The 17,154-nt window shown below is 42.0% G+C and overlaps 1 protein-coding gene across 3 annotated transcripts in view; it reads right to left on the reverse strand.

Annotated features, from left to right (window-relative positions):
- Nucleotides 1-2,333: 2,333 nt before the first annotated feature.
- arhgap32b (Rho GTPase activating protein 32b) overlaps nt 2,334-17,154 on the reverse strand; it is a gene marked incomplete at its 5' end in the record, with an annotated part of 44,521 nt that continues 29,700 nt past the window's right edge. For all 3 annotated transcript variants that reach the window (XM_079247582.1, XM_079247581.1, XM_079247583.1), the window contains 10 exons: nt 2,334-6,344; nt 9,443-10,104; nt 10,991-11,788; nt 11,916-11,990; nt 12,075-12,220; nt 14,028-14,229; nt 14,317-14,462; nt 15,202-15,309; nt 15,589-15,671; nt 16,203-16,347. In XM_079247582.1, the coding sequence (XP_079103708.1) occupies nt 4,179-6,344; nt 9,443-10,104; nt 10,991-11,788; nt 11,916-11,990; nt 12,075-12,220; nt 14,028-14,229; nt 14,317-14,462; nt 15,202-15,309; nt 15,589-15,671; nt 16,203-16,347 (4,531 nt within the window). In that variant the 3' untranslated portion in view covers nt 2,334-4,178. The remainder of the gene's footprint in view (nt 6,345-9,442; nt 10,105-10,990; nt 11,789-11,915; nt 11,991-12,074; nt 12,221-14,027; nt 14,230-14,316; nt 14,463-15,201; nt 15,310-15,588; nt 15,672-16,202; nt 16,348-17,154) is intronic.

Here is a 17,154-nt window from a genome sequence, read left to right on the forward strand (position 1 = left end):
TGTCACCAAATGGCATTTTTCATATTTAGTCTCACTGGTAAGTGTGTGAACCAGTGGGAAAAGTGGAACAAATGCATTGTTCTTGTGCTGCATGGCATTTGTAAACCTTATGTTCCTCTGATGGCTTTATTTCTACATGCACCTTGATGTGTCTGACATTGAAACACAGCAACGATATTTTCTATGAATAAAGTTTCTTCATATTGAAATCTGAAGCTAAAATTATTTTAACTCATATTTCTATGAATGTTTTACCTTGAAGAAATTTTCTGTTTATCTGTTGAAGTCCACATTGGCCCAATTTATACTATTTTAAAAAAATTTTTTAATGCAAAGTTGAATCATATTTTCTGATTTCATATGTCAGCAGTAAGGGAGGACAACAGCAGGATGCCAAGTCTTACCATTCATTTACAGGCAGCTAATGATTATTGTGTGCTACATATTAGTAAAAACATGCAAAATCGAGATCTTTCCAACGTGCCTTAAACTTCATGTTCCGATAAACCAGATTTACAGAGTTTTATTTTTTTATTGATGTAGTTTGAGATTTTATGTCTCCTTTTTGGATTTATTTCACCGTTTGTCCAGTGTACATGTTATCAAGAAACACCAACTTCCAAGAAATCCCAATATACTGGTCATGATGGCAAAAAATGTTCTCCTAAAGCAACTCCCAGCTTTAGAGTTATGTATTCATGTTAAGAAATCCACCACAATGTATTTAAATGATCAGATAGACCCTTAGATCCATAGAGACTTTTCTGTTTTAATGTTTCTGCTACAAAGGTTTCTCATGGAGTTCCACATAGCTTTGTGCTCGGACCACTTCTGTTTAACACAAACATTAAGACAATGTGTTTGGGAAATGTAATCCATTTTCTTTATTGTGCTGAAGCGATAGGTCTAATACGAAAAGCAGAAACCTCTAATACATAATGTTTATTTTATTATCAGTTAAATGTGGATGGGAATCAAATACACTTGTGTTAGAAAGCAGGTTTGGAGATAACAGCACACACAGCTGAGTTGAGTTATAGTTAGTCATTAGTTATCTAACTGGACTACCATCCTAGTCACAGTTTAAATAAAACAGGAGGGGAATAGTTATTCATTAGAATACATCAAATGCTGCAATACATGCACACTATGAGGGAACATGAGACACACTCCTGATTCTGACTATCTGCGAGGCATCATGCGAGGAGCAGAACTCGCTGCTCTTTGTGGTGATTTTGTCAGATGATGCTGCAGCTAGAAAAATCTGATTTTCTTTTCTCAAGCTAATCCACTTGAAGCGCTTTTCAGTCACAATATGATGATTTTGTCATCTGACTGAAGAAACTTTACTCGGAATTTGATTGTATAGACACTTTCATGCTAAATCTATCATATTTGATGTGTACCATTTAAATATCACTTTAATGTAAAAAAACAAACAAAAAAACCAACCCTGTATTTTAACAAAGCTCTTGCATAAAATCTGATATGCATCTTGGTCACTTTTTGTACTACAGTAATTGTGACAATAAAAACACGTGATAGACAGACTTAAGAGTCTAACAATAACTTCTGTGGAAAAAAAAAGTTTAATGTATCTACCTATTATTTCTTGGCCCCTATGGGATAACAAACAACCATGGAAACAAAAGCTCATTAAAAGAGCTGAAATATAACAATTATGTGGTGCACATTTAAATCTGGATGAACATCTACACGAGTTGTTTAAAGTGAATCCATGTGTGTTAATCTTGTTTTCAGACCTTTGGCTGGAACAACACGTATCCATTACCTGTAAATCTGATTAGAAATAATGGGCAAAATATTTTAATTTTTAAAATCTTTTCGTTGACCATTAAAGATTAAAAATAAATAAAATGTACAACTTTAATGCTTATATGAAGAAATATGATTTATTGTAATTAAAAAGGTGTCCACCAGGGGGCAGAAGACAGACTGTATATGAGGTTTTTTTTGTTTTTTTTTATAACCATAAAGGGAAATTAGCAGGTTTCCCAAACTGTATCAAAGGAGAAGTTTGGTTCAGGTCAGATGATTTTTTCCCCCTCCAGCATGATGTAGATGCACTAGATATGTTATCAATCTAATCACACCTAATGTAACATACAGGTAGAGTAATTCATGCAAAATATGCAGCTCGGCTTTAAAGTTTAGAAACTGGGTAAATGTCACTGAGGTCTGTTAGAGCTGCTAAAAGCGAGCCAGCAGTTTCCTCCAGTCTGACCTTTATCCCAGACCTTTCGGCAATGCTGCCACAGACTACAGAGAAGGCTTTTAAAAAGGTCAAAACCGCAACAATCATCTGACCGTAATCTCATGGTGTTGGGTGGGGCAGAGTTCAGAAGCTTGCTTTTATGACTGGTTAATAAGAATAGGCAGTCTGGGAAGAGGAAAGATGTTTCAGCACTTTATTTTTCTCAAAGCAGCAGTTTGGGGACCACATCACTCCACAGTGATGTCAGAAAAGACTGGAGAGAAACTTGGAGGGACCTTCGATTCAAAATATCTTCTAATAATCATTAAGACAAAGACGGTTTGTTTCCACGCATCCCTCTTTAATGAACTGTCCCACTGAGCTAAAGCAGAGGTATATCAGAAGTCATGCATATCAACATATCAAAAGCCAGGATTTTTATCCATTCCTGAAGAGTTTTTATTTCATATCTGACTTTAGACACCTCTAGTTTGAGACAAGTGTTTTCACATTCAAGTACACAGTGCCTTACTTCAACACCCCATATGAGAAGGTAGAGGCTTTAGATAAGGCAAAAGGAGCAAAACCTGCAAGCGATATAGAAGTCAAACAGTTAAGAGTACAACCTGGATTCAGACGTTTTAATTATACTGTAAGCTGACCCCGAAGGGCTTGTAGTGTAATACTACATGAATGTACTATACAGCTATTTCCAGCATGATAAACTGGCCCCAGGTATTGTTTATGTAAAAAAAAGAAAAGAAAGAAAAATCCCTTCATCGTTGTTGTAAATTCTAAAAAAAAACTAAAATAAACCCAAGCGAAACTAAATCAGCCATCAACCCCAAACCGCAGCGAATCCTTTCAACCGTTTTGTGCATGACAACGATGAAGACGACAGAACCGTAACCGAGGTATGGTCTCTGGGAACTACATTTAAGGCTCGTCACCGAGATGTTTCTTTAAATTTCTCCTTCCAACAAAGCAGCAGCAACATGTTCATCATGTTTGAGAAGACATTACTTTCAGCTTTATTTAATTAGTCCAGTTTCTTAAAGTACCACAAAAAAAAAAAACCCCAAAACAAAACAAAAAAAACAACTTTTAGACTTCAGAAGCTACAACATTCGTTCACCTTCCCATCTTTATCCCATATGTGCAAGAACTGTGCCGAGTCTTTGGTCCCTCTTCCAACGAAGAACAAAGTACCAAAACATTCCTCTACGGGTCACTGGAATCTGTTTCGAACAAAGTTACCTAAAAATGGCACAGTCACAGAGAGAAGAGGACATTAATCACCACTACATGAACTCAAAGTAACCCACGGAGGATCCACATTAAATCTGTCATTCGTCAAAGCAAACATGGACACACTGAACCGCCTCGTCTTGTGTTAGCCGGAGCGCCCGATGACCTAACATCCCGCCCGACCTCTAACTTGTGCTGTAACATCCAGAGAGACGCAATGGGATAAAGAAGTACACAGAAGTGTTCTGTAAGAGTGCATGCATTTCTAAAATGCAAACCTTAGTCCCAGCTAATGTTCATGCCCAGCGCCACACCTTGAAACAAAAAAACCAAAACAAATACAACTAAAAATCCCTTTTTACTAGTGATTCTATTCATATACATATATATATTTATATATATATATATATATAGTATATATATTTTACATTTTTGTAGTTCCTGTCAAAAGTACCTCATGTCCTTCTCATCATATACATTTATGATTGGCTACTGTCTCAATCAATCACATGACCTCATGGACAATAATTTCAGGTACATTTGGGACTTTGTTAAAAGTTTTACCATTTTCTTTACAATTCATTAAAAATACAGAGAAGCAACAAAAAAATATCGGTGATATAACAGTCCACTGTCCTGCAGAGGCTGCTCAACCATACATCAGTTTCTTCTACACAGCAAAAGATCATTTGATGCCACTTCCGACTCAGCTCCTTCATTCTGTACAAATCTCTGCTTCCGGCCTCTGCAGGGCCAGCTCAGTCTGGATGAAGGCCCCCTGGCCCAGAGCTGTGGAGTAGGCTCTGTTGTTGTGGCTCACTGAGAAACCCGGAGCTGGGAAAGACCCGGAGCCTCCATGTTTTTGAACGGGGGCCTGAGGCTGAGGTACTGGGTGGTAATCATCCAAGTTGTCATAGTGGGACTGCGTGGACTTGGTGCTGAGTTTCTGGTAAGCGTAGTCTCTGTCCAAGTCCGGTTTGCTCTGGCTGTAGTGCTGCTCCTCTCGGACGCTGTGCGACCGCTCTGGTTTGGAGCGGCAGACTTGCTCCCTGGGAGCTGAAGGCGGATCGTCTGTACCGTGGTAACTTGGTTTCACTTTCATCTGGAGGTGGTCGGAGTCGGGGCACTCGTAATGGGGTTGGATGTTCCTCTTGCCTGGATAATCCTGCCGGTGTTTGGACCTGCTGCCGTCCTCTCCAGACTCGTACTTGGCCTCATGTCGGCCGCTCTCTTGCTGATGGGAGACGCCGTGGCTCAGAGTGGCAGGAAGGGAGTGAGAAGACTGGCATTTCTTCGAAGCGCTCTGCTTAGAAAGCACCTCCGACTTGTCGCCCACTCCACTGCTGTGGATGTGCTTGTCGGTCTCCATGTACATGAGGACGTCGGGGTCTGACACCATGTGCCTGGGGAGGTAGCGCCCGTCCTTGCTCTCGGCGGCTAAAAGCACAGCTTTCCCCGGGTCCGATTTACTCCGCAGGTGCAGCGTTTCATATCCTGATATATCTGCTGGTGTGAACAAGCCCACATTGTCGTACTGAGAGAGGACGGGGCCCTTAACCTTCAGTCGGGCCCTGCTCTCCCGGCGGATGGAGTGCATGCGAAGCCTTTCTGCTTCTTCTGGATCCCAGGAGAGGTAAGCAGCCGCTTCCTTACTCCCATGACTCGGGGGCATGTCCCTGCTGACGAAGCTGTGCTCCTTTCCAGGGGGAATTATGTGGCGGGCGAGGTAGTGGTACCCTGTCGCCTTTCCACCCGGCCGCCCGGCAACAGCTGCGTCTCGGCCGCCATAGGAGTGGAAGTGTCGGACTCGGATCGTGCCGTAAGGGTCTATGTCGTAGTAAGGCGCTTCCAGAGGGATGGAACCAGAGTATGGACTGTAGCGATACTGGACCCGTCCGTTCTCAAAGTAAGGCTGCAGCTGGGTGACGTGGTAGTCGCCTTGCGAGGACTGCTGGGGGGGCTGCTGGTAGGATTTGCACTGATAAACAGGTCGGTGGTAGAAGAACATGTCGTCATCTGGGGGAACTTCAGTCCTCTGGATGGGCACTGAGCGAATGGTGGAGGGAACGTGGAGAGAGTGCACTCTGCGAATAGTGGGATAGCCATGGGGTCTGTCGTGGCTGTAGCCCGGATGCCCTGGTCCTGGAGACACATACACACCCCGGGGGTTCCCTCTCACCTTCATGGAGTGGTGGTAGGATCTGGGCCCCAAAGTGCTGTATCTGTTGTCAACTCGAGCGCTGTAAGGTATCTGGGGCTCAGACTTGGACACATAGGGGTGTGGGGTGACGCTCTCTGGTCTGTAATGGTGGGGAATGGTCTGAGGGCCCAGAGGAACGGACCTCTGGTGGTAATAAGCTGCTCCTGGAGGTTCTATTAAAAGCGGCTCTGCTTTAGCGTGGTACAGGTAAGCCGGCTGGTGCGTGGAAGATTTACGAGGAGAGGGGGGGTGAGGAGGCAGAGGTTCCCCCAGATGGCCGGCTTCATCCAGGATGTGGTACGAAGTGTCACTTTGGCTGAGCGCCGCTGCTGCCAGTTTGCTCTCCATGGTGCGGACTGGCGGCGCTGGAGGTTTGGGTCCGTAGGAGTCATTGTGTTTTGCCGACTCCGTACTGGGCTGCACTGGTTTGATGGCCTCCCAGGGCTTCTCCACCGGCTCAGCAGAGGTGGGCGCTACTCTCGCGCTGGCCTTTGAGAGATGGGGTTGGGAATGGATTTGTGTCTGGGTGGGGGGTTGTGACTGCTGATGAGGATTAATCTGAGCTTGTGTTTGGTGCTGGGGGAGCGAGACCACTGGCTTTTTGGGTTTCTGAGCTGTTGGAGGAGGCTGCTCTGAGGGCTTTGGGAGAACTGGAGGAGGTGCAGCGTCATCGGCTTTCACCTGAGAAAAACACAGACGACACACGTTACAGGTTAGCTGAGCGAAGACGCACTTCAGCGACGTTCTGACCCGTCTGGCTTTAAATGTCTCCAATAACAAACTTGGATGATATTACTCTTCCTGACCCAGGCGAGGATAAGTATTATCATCCTGCCAGGTGAGCGGTCCCTGTTGTAACAGGAGCTACGTTTACGGTTACGTTTTTTGTCACAAATTACAAGCGATATTTCTTACATTCTGAGAAAGAAAAATGGCGATTTGCAGTGTTTCCGCTAGGGCTGTGACGATATGCTTTTGTTCCGATTTGATTCGATTCCGATTTTTTGGGTGCCGATTTGACTTAAATTGCGATTCTCACAATTCTTCGATATTGTGATTTTTGTTAAGAAAAAAAAAAAAAAAGGGATTAAACTTTTTATTTGCTTGTTATTTTTCCTTATTTCACTTAGGAAACAACACAGCAGCCAGACCATCATTCGGTCTGGCTGCTGTAAAAAGATCAATGAAAACAATAAAAATGAGAATTTTTTTTATCATCTATTTAAAAAAAACAACAATTTTTTAACAAAAAAAAAAAGTGATTTTAAAATTATGAAGCAAAATATCCCGATATTTGATTTTTTGATTCGATTTTCCCACCCCTAGTTTCCGCTGAATGATGTTTAGCAGTAGAGTTGTAGTAGAGTTCTACTGCGCCTTTTCAAAGCCATTCTACCTCGTTTCTTTTTCTAATTCACTGTAAAACTCTGCATTTCGCTGTTCTTTGCTATCAGTTACATTTTTCTCTTTAAACATTTGTAAAAAGATTTCCATCAATTCCTCCATCAATTTTTACTTGAAATAAACTGGTCATGTGAACCCGCCTACGTCACGTCCAGGGATGCACAAATAAGAAAAAAGTGCTTTGATTAGACTTTTATGATATAATTCTATATTAAAACGTGTGAAAAAACCAACTCAGGAGGGCGTAAAAACGTTTTAGCAGTAACAGAGAGGTTTATTTAAATGCAGGCGTTTCCAGCTGATTTTATTGGGATATTTAGGTTTTGTGCGATTCAAGGAGAAATGGAAACCAGTGTCAGCTGTTGGCTTCATGATTAATGGGGAGAAATTGGTAAGTTATGGACTATTCTCATCACTCCTGGTTTATGATGAACTGTTTTATTTGTGGGACCGCTGTAAGGAGCTAGCCGACGTCTTTCTTGTCACACTGCTTGTTGCAGAAAAGTCCAAAACAACCAAGTAAGCTCGGTGGTGGAGAGGTCCGTTTGTCCTCATTATGTCCACAAAACTCTCCAGATGAAATGGGGGGGCAGGAAGAGTTTAAGGTGAGAAATTCTTACCTAAAATTTCTCTCATCTGCTGCATAACGTCCACATTTTTTCCACACCAGCATCATCTCATATTTCTTCACAAAAACAATGTAACTTTAAGCTAAGAAACACTTGGAGCTACGTCCTCCAGACGACAGGAATGTCCAAGACAAACCTGAAGGAGAGGAAAGCGAACAACCAAAGCCTAAAAACTCACTGTGTTGGTACTTTTCACACCACAAACCCAGGACAAGCTTACAGACGTGTTTTTTGTAAATAGCTGAAGGTCAGAGAGACTAAACGTGAGTAAAATTAATCTTAGAAACACAAGGAAACAGCATCTCTCGGCTTCGTACCGTTTAGATTTACTTTGATATATTTAACAGTTTTCTGCGAGACACGCAGTATGTCTCTAAGTTCACAGCAAAATCTGCACCATCCACAACCAGCAAGGGTCCACCTCACAGGCCCATTTCCAGTTTGATAAGCATCGACATTAGGTTAAATAACTGGAATTTATCTTTCTAGTTTTTATAATAAACATGTTTGCACTGGACTTCTGTTTTTAAAGTAGAAAATAAAAAAAAATCCAATATTTAGGTGCATAAAATGAAATCTTCTGTAACTCTTTTTCAACAAACATTTTGATCTTCTAGACTCCGGATTTCGCTCCGTTTTGCTGCGGTTACATTTCCAAACTGGGGGAGAGGAAGAAAAGTATCTTGTCTTCATGTTTACCAGTCTGGAAGTGTCTGTCTCATCTTTAATCCACCTTTTACGCAATTAATATTTCCTCCTTTTTTTTTTGTTTTTTTAATGAGATGTCCGATATTATCAACATACCAAAAGGCCGATATCGCCACTAAAATGAATTATTGGAAATTATTGGAATCGGTTTTTGTTATTTTAATGACAACTTTTACACAGGGAATCTGGTCAGGATGCCTCCTGGACGCCTCCCTGGTGAGGTGTTCCAGGAACGTCCCTCTGGGAGGAGACCCCGGGGAAGACCCAGGACACGCTGGAGGGATTATATCTCTCGGCTGGCCTGGGAACGCCTTGGGATCCCGCGCAGAGTTGGGAATGTGGCTGGGAAGAGGGAAGTCTGGGCTTCCCTGCTTAGGCTGCTGCCCCCGCGACCCGACCCCGGATAAGCGGCAGAAGATAGATATTGTTGGTTGTTTGTTATAACTCGCGTCAAAAATATCAGTATCGGCTTATATCGGTATCAGAAATTAAAAGTTGGATAAAATCTGTAATATCCCTACTTATTTAATTAACTTGTTTGTATATACTTTTGTTTTTACCCAAGCAGTTAAAATGTGGAAAAATATTCATGTATAAAGTGAACAACCTAAGACATATGGCATGTTTTGCAATGATAATGATTTTTTTGTCTTCTTTCATTGAGTTTCGCAAAGAAAACCAATAACCATTTATTGGTGCGTTATGTTTTCTTTTAAAAAAAAAAAAAAAAAAAAAAAAAAAAAAAAAAAGTCTTGTTTTACCTATTGTATGACCATGTGAGAAATAAAAATAAAATAAATAATAAAGTACTTTTCTATCTTTCTGTCCTGGAACGGCAGGTAGAAATCAGACAAAAGGCTGTTTTTGGTGAAATTCAGCTTTTCTGCTTTGAGATGGAGGCTTTCTGTACACGACCCCTGACACTTGACCCCAAACAGACGACGCTCTGCTTGTGTGGTCTGGTTGTGTCTAGTTGTGTCTGGATCGTGATCAGATCAGCGTATTGATCAGCCGACACATGCACTTGATGACATTTACCTCTGGAAAAGGGTGCGGTAAAACCCGACTGTCTTTGCAGCTGCTGCTGGGAGTGGTGGCTGGAGTGGCACTGGATGAGCTGGTGAGAACTGGGACCTGTCCTGGGACAGTCTGCTGTCTTTCTGGGCTCTTCCTGGTTGGAGACGTCCGGCTGGTTGAAGTGGGAAGAGGGGCGCCCCTGTAAAGCGGAGTGCTTGGCGGGGTGGTGTCCGTGTCTTGGCCAGTCCCAGACGGAGTCGCGGCGCCGTCTGACGGTTCCGTATTTGTGCTGGTTAACAGCTGCTGCGGCTTGACTGGAGGACTGGGAGTGGATGGATAAGACGACGTGCTGGGAACGGTGGCAGCAGCGTTGTTTGAAGGTGGAGAATATTTTCTCTCTGCTCCCTCCTCAGCAGGAGTCTGGAAATGTAGGGTTAGAGGATGTGGCGAGTCCTGGAGGTCAGAGGTCTCCTGCTGCTGTGGAGGAGGGGACACCAGTGTCGGGGGCTCAGAGGACGGAGACTGAACAGTGACCTGCTGGGCGGACTCAGCCAGGGCCAGGGCCAGGGCCAACATGCGGGCAGCATTTTTAGGAGGTGGAGGGGGAGGAGGAGCAGAAGTAGGAGCTGTGGAGCTGAGGGAACGAGGGGGGAGGTCCTTCGAAGAGTCTGGAGTTATAACTCCTATCGGGAACAGAAGAACAGAAGGGAGGTGCTGTGAGCAGTGAGTAAGAGAGCAGTAGGAGAGGAGAGAGGATGGATTTAAGGTGCTTCACGAGAAGGAAAGGTGAAGAGTGAAGCTCGGTTCTTTGGCAAGACAAGAAAACACTTATTAAAGATTAAACTTAACAATATTCAATCTACATCAGGGGTGTCAAACTCCAGTTCTTGAGGGCCAGTATCCGGCTGGTTTTTCTTCTTGTCAACCTATTTATTAATTTGAGTCAGGTGTATTGGAGCATGGAGACAACAAAAACCTGCAGGAAACCGGCTGTGAGAGCCATGTAAAAGTTACGCCTATTTTGTACGTTTTTGTACATAACATTATAATGGAAACAGATTTTGTGTGAGAAGTATTATTTATTCTGCTATGGAAAGTTTTGCGAGGTTTTGTATAGTTTTAATAATATGTTTGTCTTTATATGTTATAGTTAAATTGACTATTTTAGGCTCTTTTTAACGCCCTGCATTCGGACCATGAAGAGAGAGTGCGCTGCGGAGTGCGCATGTTCAGTGGTTTTCCTAAATGGAGCAGGACGAGGAACTACAGTTTTTCTGACCGTAAATAGAAGAAAATAATTTTTATATTTTGTTTGTTAAAGTAGTTGTAGTAGTTTGTGGACGCAACACGTAAGTTTATTCTTTTTATTGCTTGTTAAATAAACTGAGATAATTTTGTATCCGTTTGCTTCGTTTTTGTCACAAGTCAGAAACCTCACATCCCTGCAAGAGTGGCCAGAACTGGTGTTATGTTTAAGTTACGTTGCCACTACACCGGCCCTGGAGGACTGGGGTTTGACCCCTGTGATCTACATGATATAAGGAAAGCAGCTTGAGCTGTAGTTCTTACCGTGGCTGCTGGCTTGGCCGTCCCCTCCGCTCAGCTCTCTGCTGTCCACAGAGTCAAACGCCGCCAGCTTGGAGTGCAGCTCCATCTGAAAAGCTTCGCTCAGCGAAGGCTCGGCTGCCCTCAGCAGCACGCCGCCCATCAGCGGAGGCGAGTCTTTGGGTCTTAAAGGAGGAGACAGCGGCTGCAAAGAGGCAGCGTGTCCGGCTGCGTTTCTGTCAGGCGTTTCCGGAGAGAAAAGCTCTGAAGTGGCAAACGGTGTCAAACTGGCCGCTTTCCCACATTTAATGGGCGAGACGGCCTGAGTAGGTTTTTCAGTGTAAGAGTAAGACGTGGGGAGTTTTTTGCTTTCTGCCTTGTCCCTCTCGGCCAGGCTGCAGTCTGCTGAGAACAGGCTGCTGAGGAAGGCGGCGGAGATGAGGTCAGAGGAGCTGGCCTTGCCACGGATACTGCCAGAGTTTCTCTTTAACGTGGAGGCCTCTGCCCCCGCCGGGGAGTCATCTAAGGGGAAGGCGTAGGAGGTTTCGGGGACGCTGCACTGGAAAGACATGGGGTCAAAGTCTAAGGAAGCCATGCCGATGTCCGGCGGGCTGAGGTCCACGTCCTCGCCTGCCGAGCGGGGAGGTGAGATGAGAGCAGGGACACAGATGGGCCCGTCGTCTCCGTCACTGTCCTCTGTGGCGTCCAGGTTATCGTAGGAGTTGCAGTGCTGCCGGCTGTCCAGCAGCTCGCCATTGAAGGAGGCTGATAAGGCGTCGCTGCTGGAGCGCGGCCGCCGGGGACGATACACCTTGGACTCCCCTGAAGAGGCAGAACAACCCAATCAGAAATAACATCTTTTATGGAAGAGAACAAGAGAAAATAATAATTTGCTGACATAATCAGCTAATTTCTGCTGAGTCGAAGATAACTGGAGGACATTTATCACCTTCAACATTGTGCAGGGAACTCAGCGACTCCTCACTCTTGGCTGACCTCAGCGTCGCCGTATCGCCTCTGCCTCCTGAAACACAAATCAGTCATGTCTCCCTGATTAAGCTCCGTAAGCAAATGACTCGGCTGATTGTGGTCATGATGGAAGCCTCACCAGCCAGGGCCATGGCCTTCAGCTCGTTGGGCTCACTGGGATTACGGTGCAGCTTGCGTTTGGACAGCGAGGAGGACTTTCCCAGGTTGAAAAAAGAACGCCAACTCCCCACAGGAGACTTCTTGGATTTAATTGGAGGTCTTTTCCTGTGATTAAAAATGATGATAGATAAGAAATTATTGAAGAAGTTTGCATCATTACGCAGAGAAATCACCGTTACAGAAGAGACAACGTAAAAAATTTATCAGTTTCAGAGTCTTTTGCTTAAATAACACAAAGTCAGAGGAATGATGAAACTTTAGGTGGTGAGAAAGTGTCCAGCAGAGGGAGACAGAGCTCAAACTTCAACTGAAAACCTCTAAATTATATATTCTAATGTAAAACTAAAAGCCACTTTATTCATATTTTTGTCTGCCTGTAAAAATTCATGTAGAAGTTAGACACTTTTAAACACATGAATTAGTTTTTCATGACAGCCTCAGTTGTCAGATTATGAAGCTATAATGATGTAAAATGAATGTATGAATAGATAAAGCTGCATCAAGGACAAAAAATTAAACACAGAATTCAATCCGAACACTAGTTTGTAGATATTACACACAGATCAACAATGACTAAGCATTTTCTCATCTGCATTTGTCTCAAGTCTTAGCTCTCAGGAGAAAAAGCACAGCAGAGAGAATTTACATCTTTGTACTTATTTACACTTATTTAAGCTACTATTCACCTACTAGGGGGGTGGGAAAATCAGATTTAAAAAAAAAAAAGAAAAGAAAAGAAAAATCAGGATTTTTTGCTTCATAATTTTAAAATCTATTTTTTGTTAAAACTATTTTTTTTCAAATTAAAATGAATCTACTGTAATTTTTTTTGTCAAATTTTATAGTTTTTATTGATCTTTTTATTTGTCTTCTTAGGCATTATAGCAGCAGAATGATAGTCTGGCTACTGGTTTGTTTTTTCCTCATTGAAATCAAGAAAAATGACCAAAAAAAAAAAAAAAAAGTTTTATACATTTTTTTGTTTTTAATCTACAAAAATCAGTAATATTAAAAAACACTGAGAAATGCAATTTAAATCAAATTGGCACCAAAAAAAATTGGGATTGAATCGTGACAAAAGCATATCGTCCCATTCCTATCACCTTCTATCCTCACCAAACATCAGCTTGTCTTTGTCTCTGTATCTGTAAAACATTTTTATTGTATTGTACAGACATTGAAGACCATTATTTTGTGGACTTTCCAGTCTCGTTTAGATATTTACCCCATCCTGATTCAGCATTACTGTCAATTTAAACCATCTGACTGGTCAAAAGTTTAATGGCTACCAGGTTAAAACAGATGCCTCTTGGCAATATATTAGGGATATTAACCTATTTGTTAGGGGTGGGACAATCAAATTTAAAAAAAAAAAAAAATCTGAATTTTTTTGCTTCACAATTTTAAAATCAATTTTTTGTTACAAAATCTTTATTTCCTCAAATAAAAATAATCCATAATAATATTTTATCATTTTTATGGTTTTTATTGATCTTTTTACTTGTCTTTTAGGGCATTATACATTTTTTCTGTTTCTAATCTACAAAAATCAGAAATATTGAAGAATTGCGAGAATCACAGTTTAAATCGAATCAGCACCCAAAAAAAATCTGAATCGAATTGGAACGTAAGTATGTCGTCACAGCCCTACTTTTTGTCATGGTGGAAACCTGATAATCATGTTATCATGGATCCTTATCATAGTCTCAGAGTAAACACTAAAATCTGCGTCTGCATTGTAAACCTCCTGGATGACACACAGATGTCTGGAAAACTTCTGAGGACCACCTGAGGGGGAAGCTTTAGTTACACACAACAGTTCCTGAGAAATTTCCCTGATTGCCGGCGATCCAGAGAAGTTTTCAGGATTAAATGAGACGGTCTGATATGAAAACAAAAGCAGTAAACAAACCTCTCGGTGGGAAACTCGATGACGGTGTGAAACTTGCCCTGCAGGGCGGCGGGACCTTCGCCCACCTCGATGTACTTGCTGTCTTCGGTGACTGGAGAGTTGATCTGAGCCTGCGTCCTGGCCTGTGCCTCCTCCAGACTCAGAAGTTTAGTGGAAGGTGAGGAAACCAGCAGAGACTTGGGCCGAGACAAAGAGTTGTGACCTGCAGATGCAGAAGCAAAGCTGTTGACGGCAACGTATGGTACACAGTCATTTATCTGGTGGTGTGTGTGTGACAGTCTGGCTGTACCTGCGCCCTCTCTTATGAGCGAGCTGAGTTTGGTGCTGAAAAGCACATCGACGTGATTGAGGATGAACTCCACGACAACAGACTGAATTCGTACTTCCATGAAAGCCGCTGTACCGCTGAAGCACGCAGATTCAATCTGTTTGGACCTGATGGGACAGCAGACAAAAGGTGGGGAAAGGTAAGAATAAATTTTAAAATAAATATTGGTAAATTATTCAGCATAATATTTCACTAAAACCTGCTTTAAGCAGTCAGTGTGGCATAAATGAAACAGTTTCAGAGACTTCTGGCATAACTTTATGGTAAAAACGTGCTAAAAAATTCTCTGGAACACAATCTGATGGGCTGGGAGTCTTAAAAAAAAAAAAAGAAAATCAGGATTTTTTTTGCTTTACAGTTTTAAAATCTTTTTTTTTTTATTTAAAAATATTTTGTTCCCATATAAATAAAAATAATCAACAAAAGTCGACAAAAATAAGTAATATTGAAGAATCATGAGTCGCAATTTAAATCAAATCGGCAGCCAAAAAATCAGGATGAAATCCCAACAATCTGACCTTTATCGTCTGTGTCTTAATGGACACCAGAAAATAGAAGATTGTACTCTAAGAATGTGGAAATATCACAGAGTAGTTAACAGTAAATATTCCTGACAAAGTATTTTTTATTTATTTCAAGCATTTTTTAAAGGGACAAATAAAAACCTGAAATAAAAAAAATTGTACTTTTTTTTAACCAGTTTACATCAAAGCATCATTTACAACGAACTGAGAAAAGCTATAAAACTCTGGAGGTCACTTGAAATCCACAGCCAGCTGACTCAAAGTGAATTCTTCGTTATGTAACATAGACCAGATCCTCCTCCTGAGCAGCACGGCGGCTTACCTCAGCAGGTTTGGCGCCCAGACGATGGCCAGGTTCTTACTGTGCATGTTGGTGACGTAGCTGAATGCCGCCAGGCGGGAAAGGTGTCTCATGAGGAACTCCAAGGTCCTAGAATGAAACCAGCTGCCATTAGACATGTGCAAACTGGAAATGATACTTTCAAGTGTCAGTGTGTTACTGGGAGCTCACATCACTCTGGAATAACTTAGAAATCTGCCGTTATAATCTCATACAAATGATGGAAAAGTAAACTTGCAGCAAAGCTAATCTGGAAGCTGTTAAATGATCAATGAGCACAGAGTAGCATCACATGAAACCTTGATTTTAACACAAGCAACCTGCAGTACTTGAGTCTGCCAGTGGGGGGCAGTGTTCCCATTCACTGACCTGTAATGCGGCGGAGGAAGCTGCTGGATGACATCATGGATTTTGATGAGTCGTTCTTCGTCCGTTGCCGCAGATACAGCCTCCTTCAAAGTGACACAAAACCAGAAGTTGGAGGGAAAAAATAAATAATGAATCAACATTAAACTCAACCTGGAGATATCGTTGATGCTACATGGCGCACAGAGGGGACATCAGTCTAAAGTCAGCAAGCCCTCTCCTCTTCCCTGCTGCCATAACAACCAGAAAACATTTACTTCCCCCTCAGGGATGACTCTGCTGAGCTCTGAGGAGATTTCTACAACAAGTCAGACAGCAGTTCGCTGCATTTGTAATGACAGGCTGGGTCAAACACAACGGTTTTATATTTGGTGTGTCTGTGGTTTATAAATAAAAGATGAATTTGATTCATTTCTATCAGATAAATCAAAGGAATTTCCATTTCCAACTTGTAAAACCAAATGTAAAAAAAGAAGGAGTGTCTGAAACATCCAAAGTCTCCTCTAAAGGAATGTTTATGACGTTCGTGATAAAACAATAACAACCCTGAATTGTTGAAGCTGCACATCAGAAGACAAGGTGTGTGAAAGGTGAAGCGCTGGCGGCGTTTTGCTTACAGAGAATTTCTCATAGAGCTGGTAGGTCAGCAGGGGGTTGGGCAGCTCCCTGAAGTAGAGCTTACAAAGCGAGCCAACACAGTGGATGTCCTGGATGTAAACATCTTTAGTCAGGTCAGGGATCTGCTCCGAGTCGAACTCATGCCTGATGAAAAGGACAAAGGGGGAAGGGTCAGTAAACTAACACGGGTTTAGGAATAAGAGCTGGATTTAAATGACAAGATGGATCCAGGAAGGCTTCACTGCTGGTGCATGAAGTATTAAAAAACTGCCAATTAAAATGATGAAGAAACATAAAATATTTTCTATAAAACAGACATGAGGAAAGATGCTTTTTAATCTTTCTAAAATCTTATTTGGCTTTTTTATTTATTTTGAGCTACTCTATAAAAATATTGATGTATTTATACATATATACTACTTAAACACAGCTTCAAACCTTACAACAGGTGGTCCTTTATGAACGAGTTACGTTCCGACTGCTGCGACGTAACCTGAACTTCTGCGCAAGTCAGATTTTTATCCTTAAATACCCCAAATTCCCACCTTGATCACTAAATAACTATTTAAATACATGCATTTTATATGATATTAATAGAAAAACAGTACAGGCAATTAAAATGCACATTGAGGCGTCATCTCAGCCTCCGTGTCTCACATCATAAGAGCTTATACGGACCCTAACCGTAACTTTGAAACTTGCTCTATTTTTTTTATTTACATTTATTTAATGAGCGTCGTAAAGTCGAAACAATGTGAGTCGAAAACCGCGTAACCCGAGGACCGCCTGTACTTTCTATCTATCCATCCATATCATAATAATGTTCTAATATTTATTTACTGTACATTGAGTGGCGGTCTTTCAGAAGCAAAAATGATCAAATGAGTCTGAATTTCAAAAGAAAAACAAAATAATCATAGAAACGTGTGTAAAATACCATGAAAACACTTT

Source organism: Telmatherina bonti, assembly GCF_933228915.1.
Source record: "Telmatherina bonti genome assembly, chromosome: 10".
NCBI lineage: Eukaryota > Metazoa > Chordata > Actinopteri > Atheriniformes > Telmatherinidae > Telmatherina > Telmatherina bonti.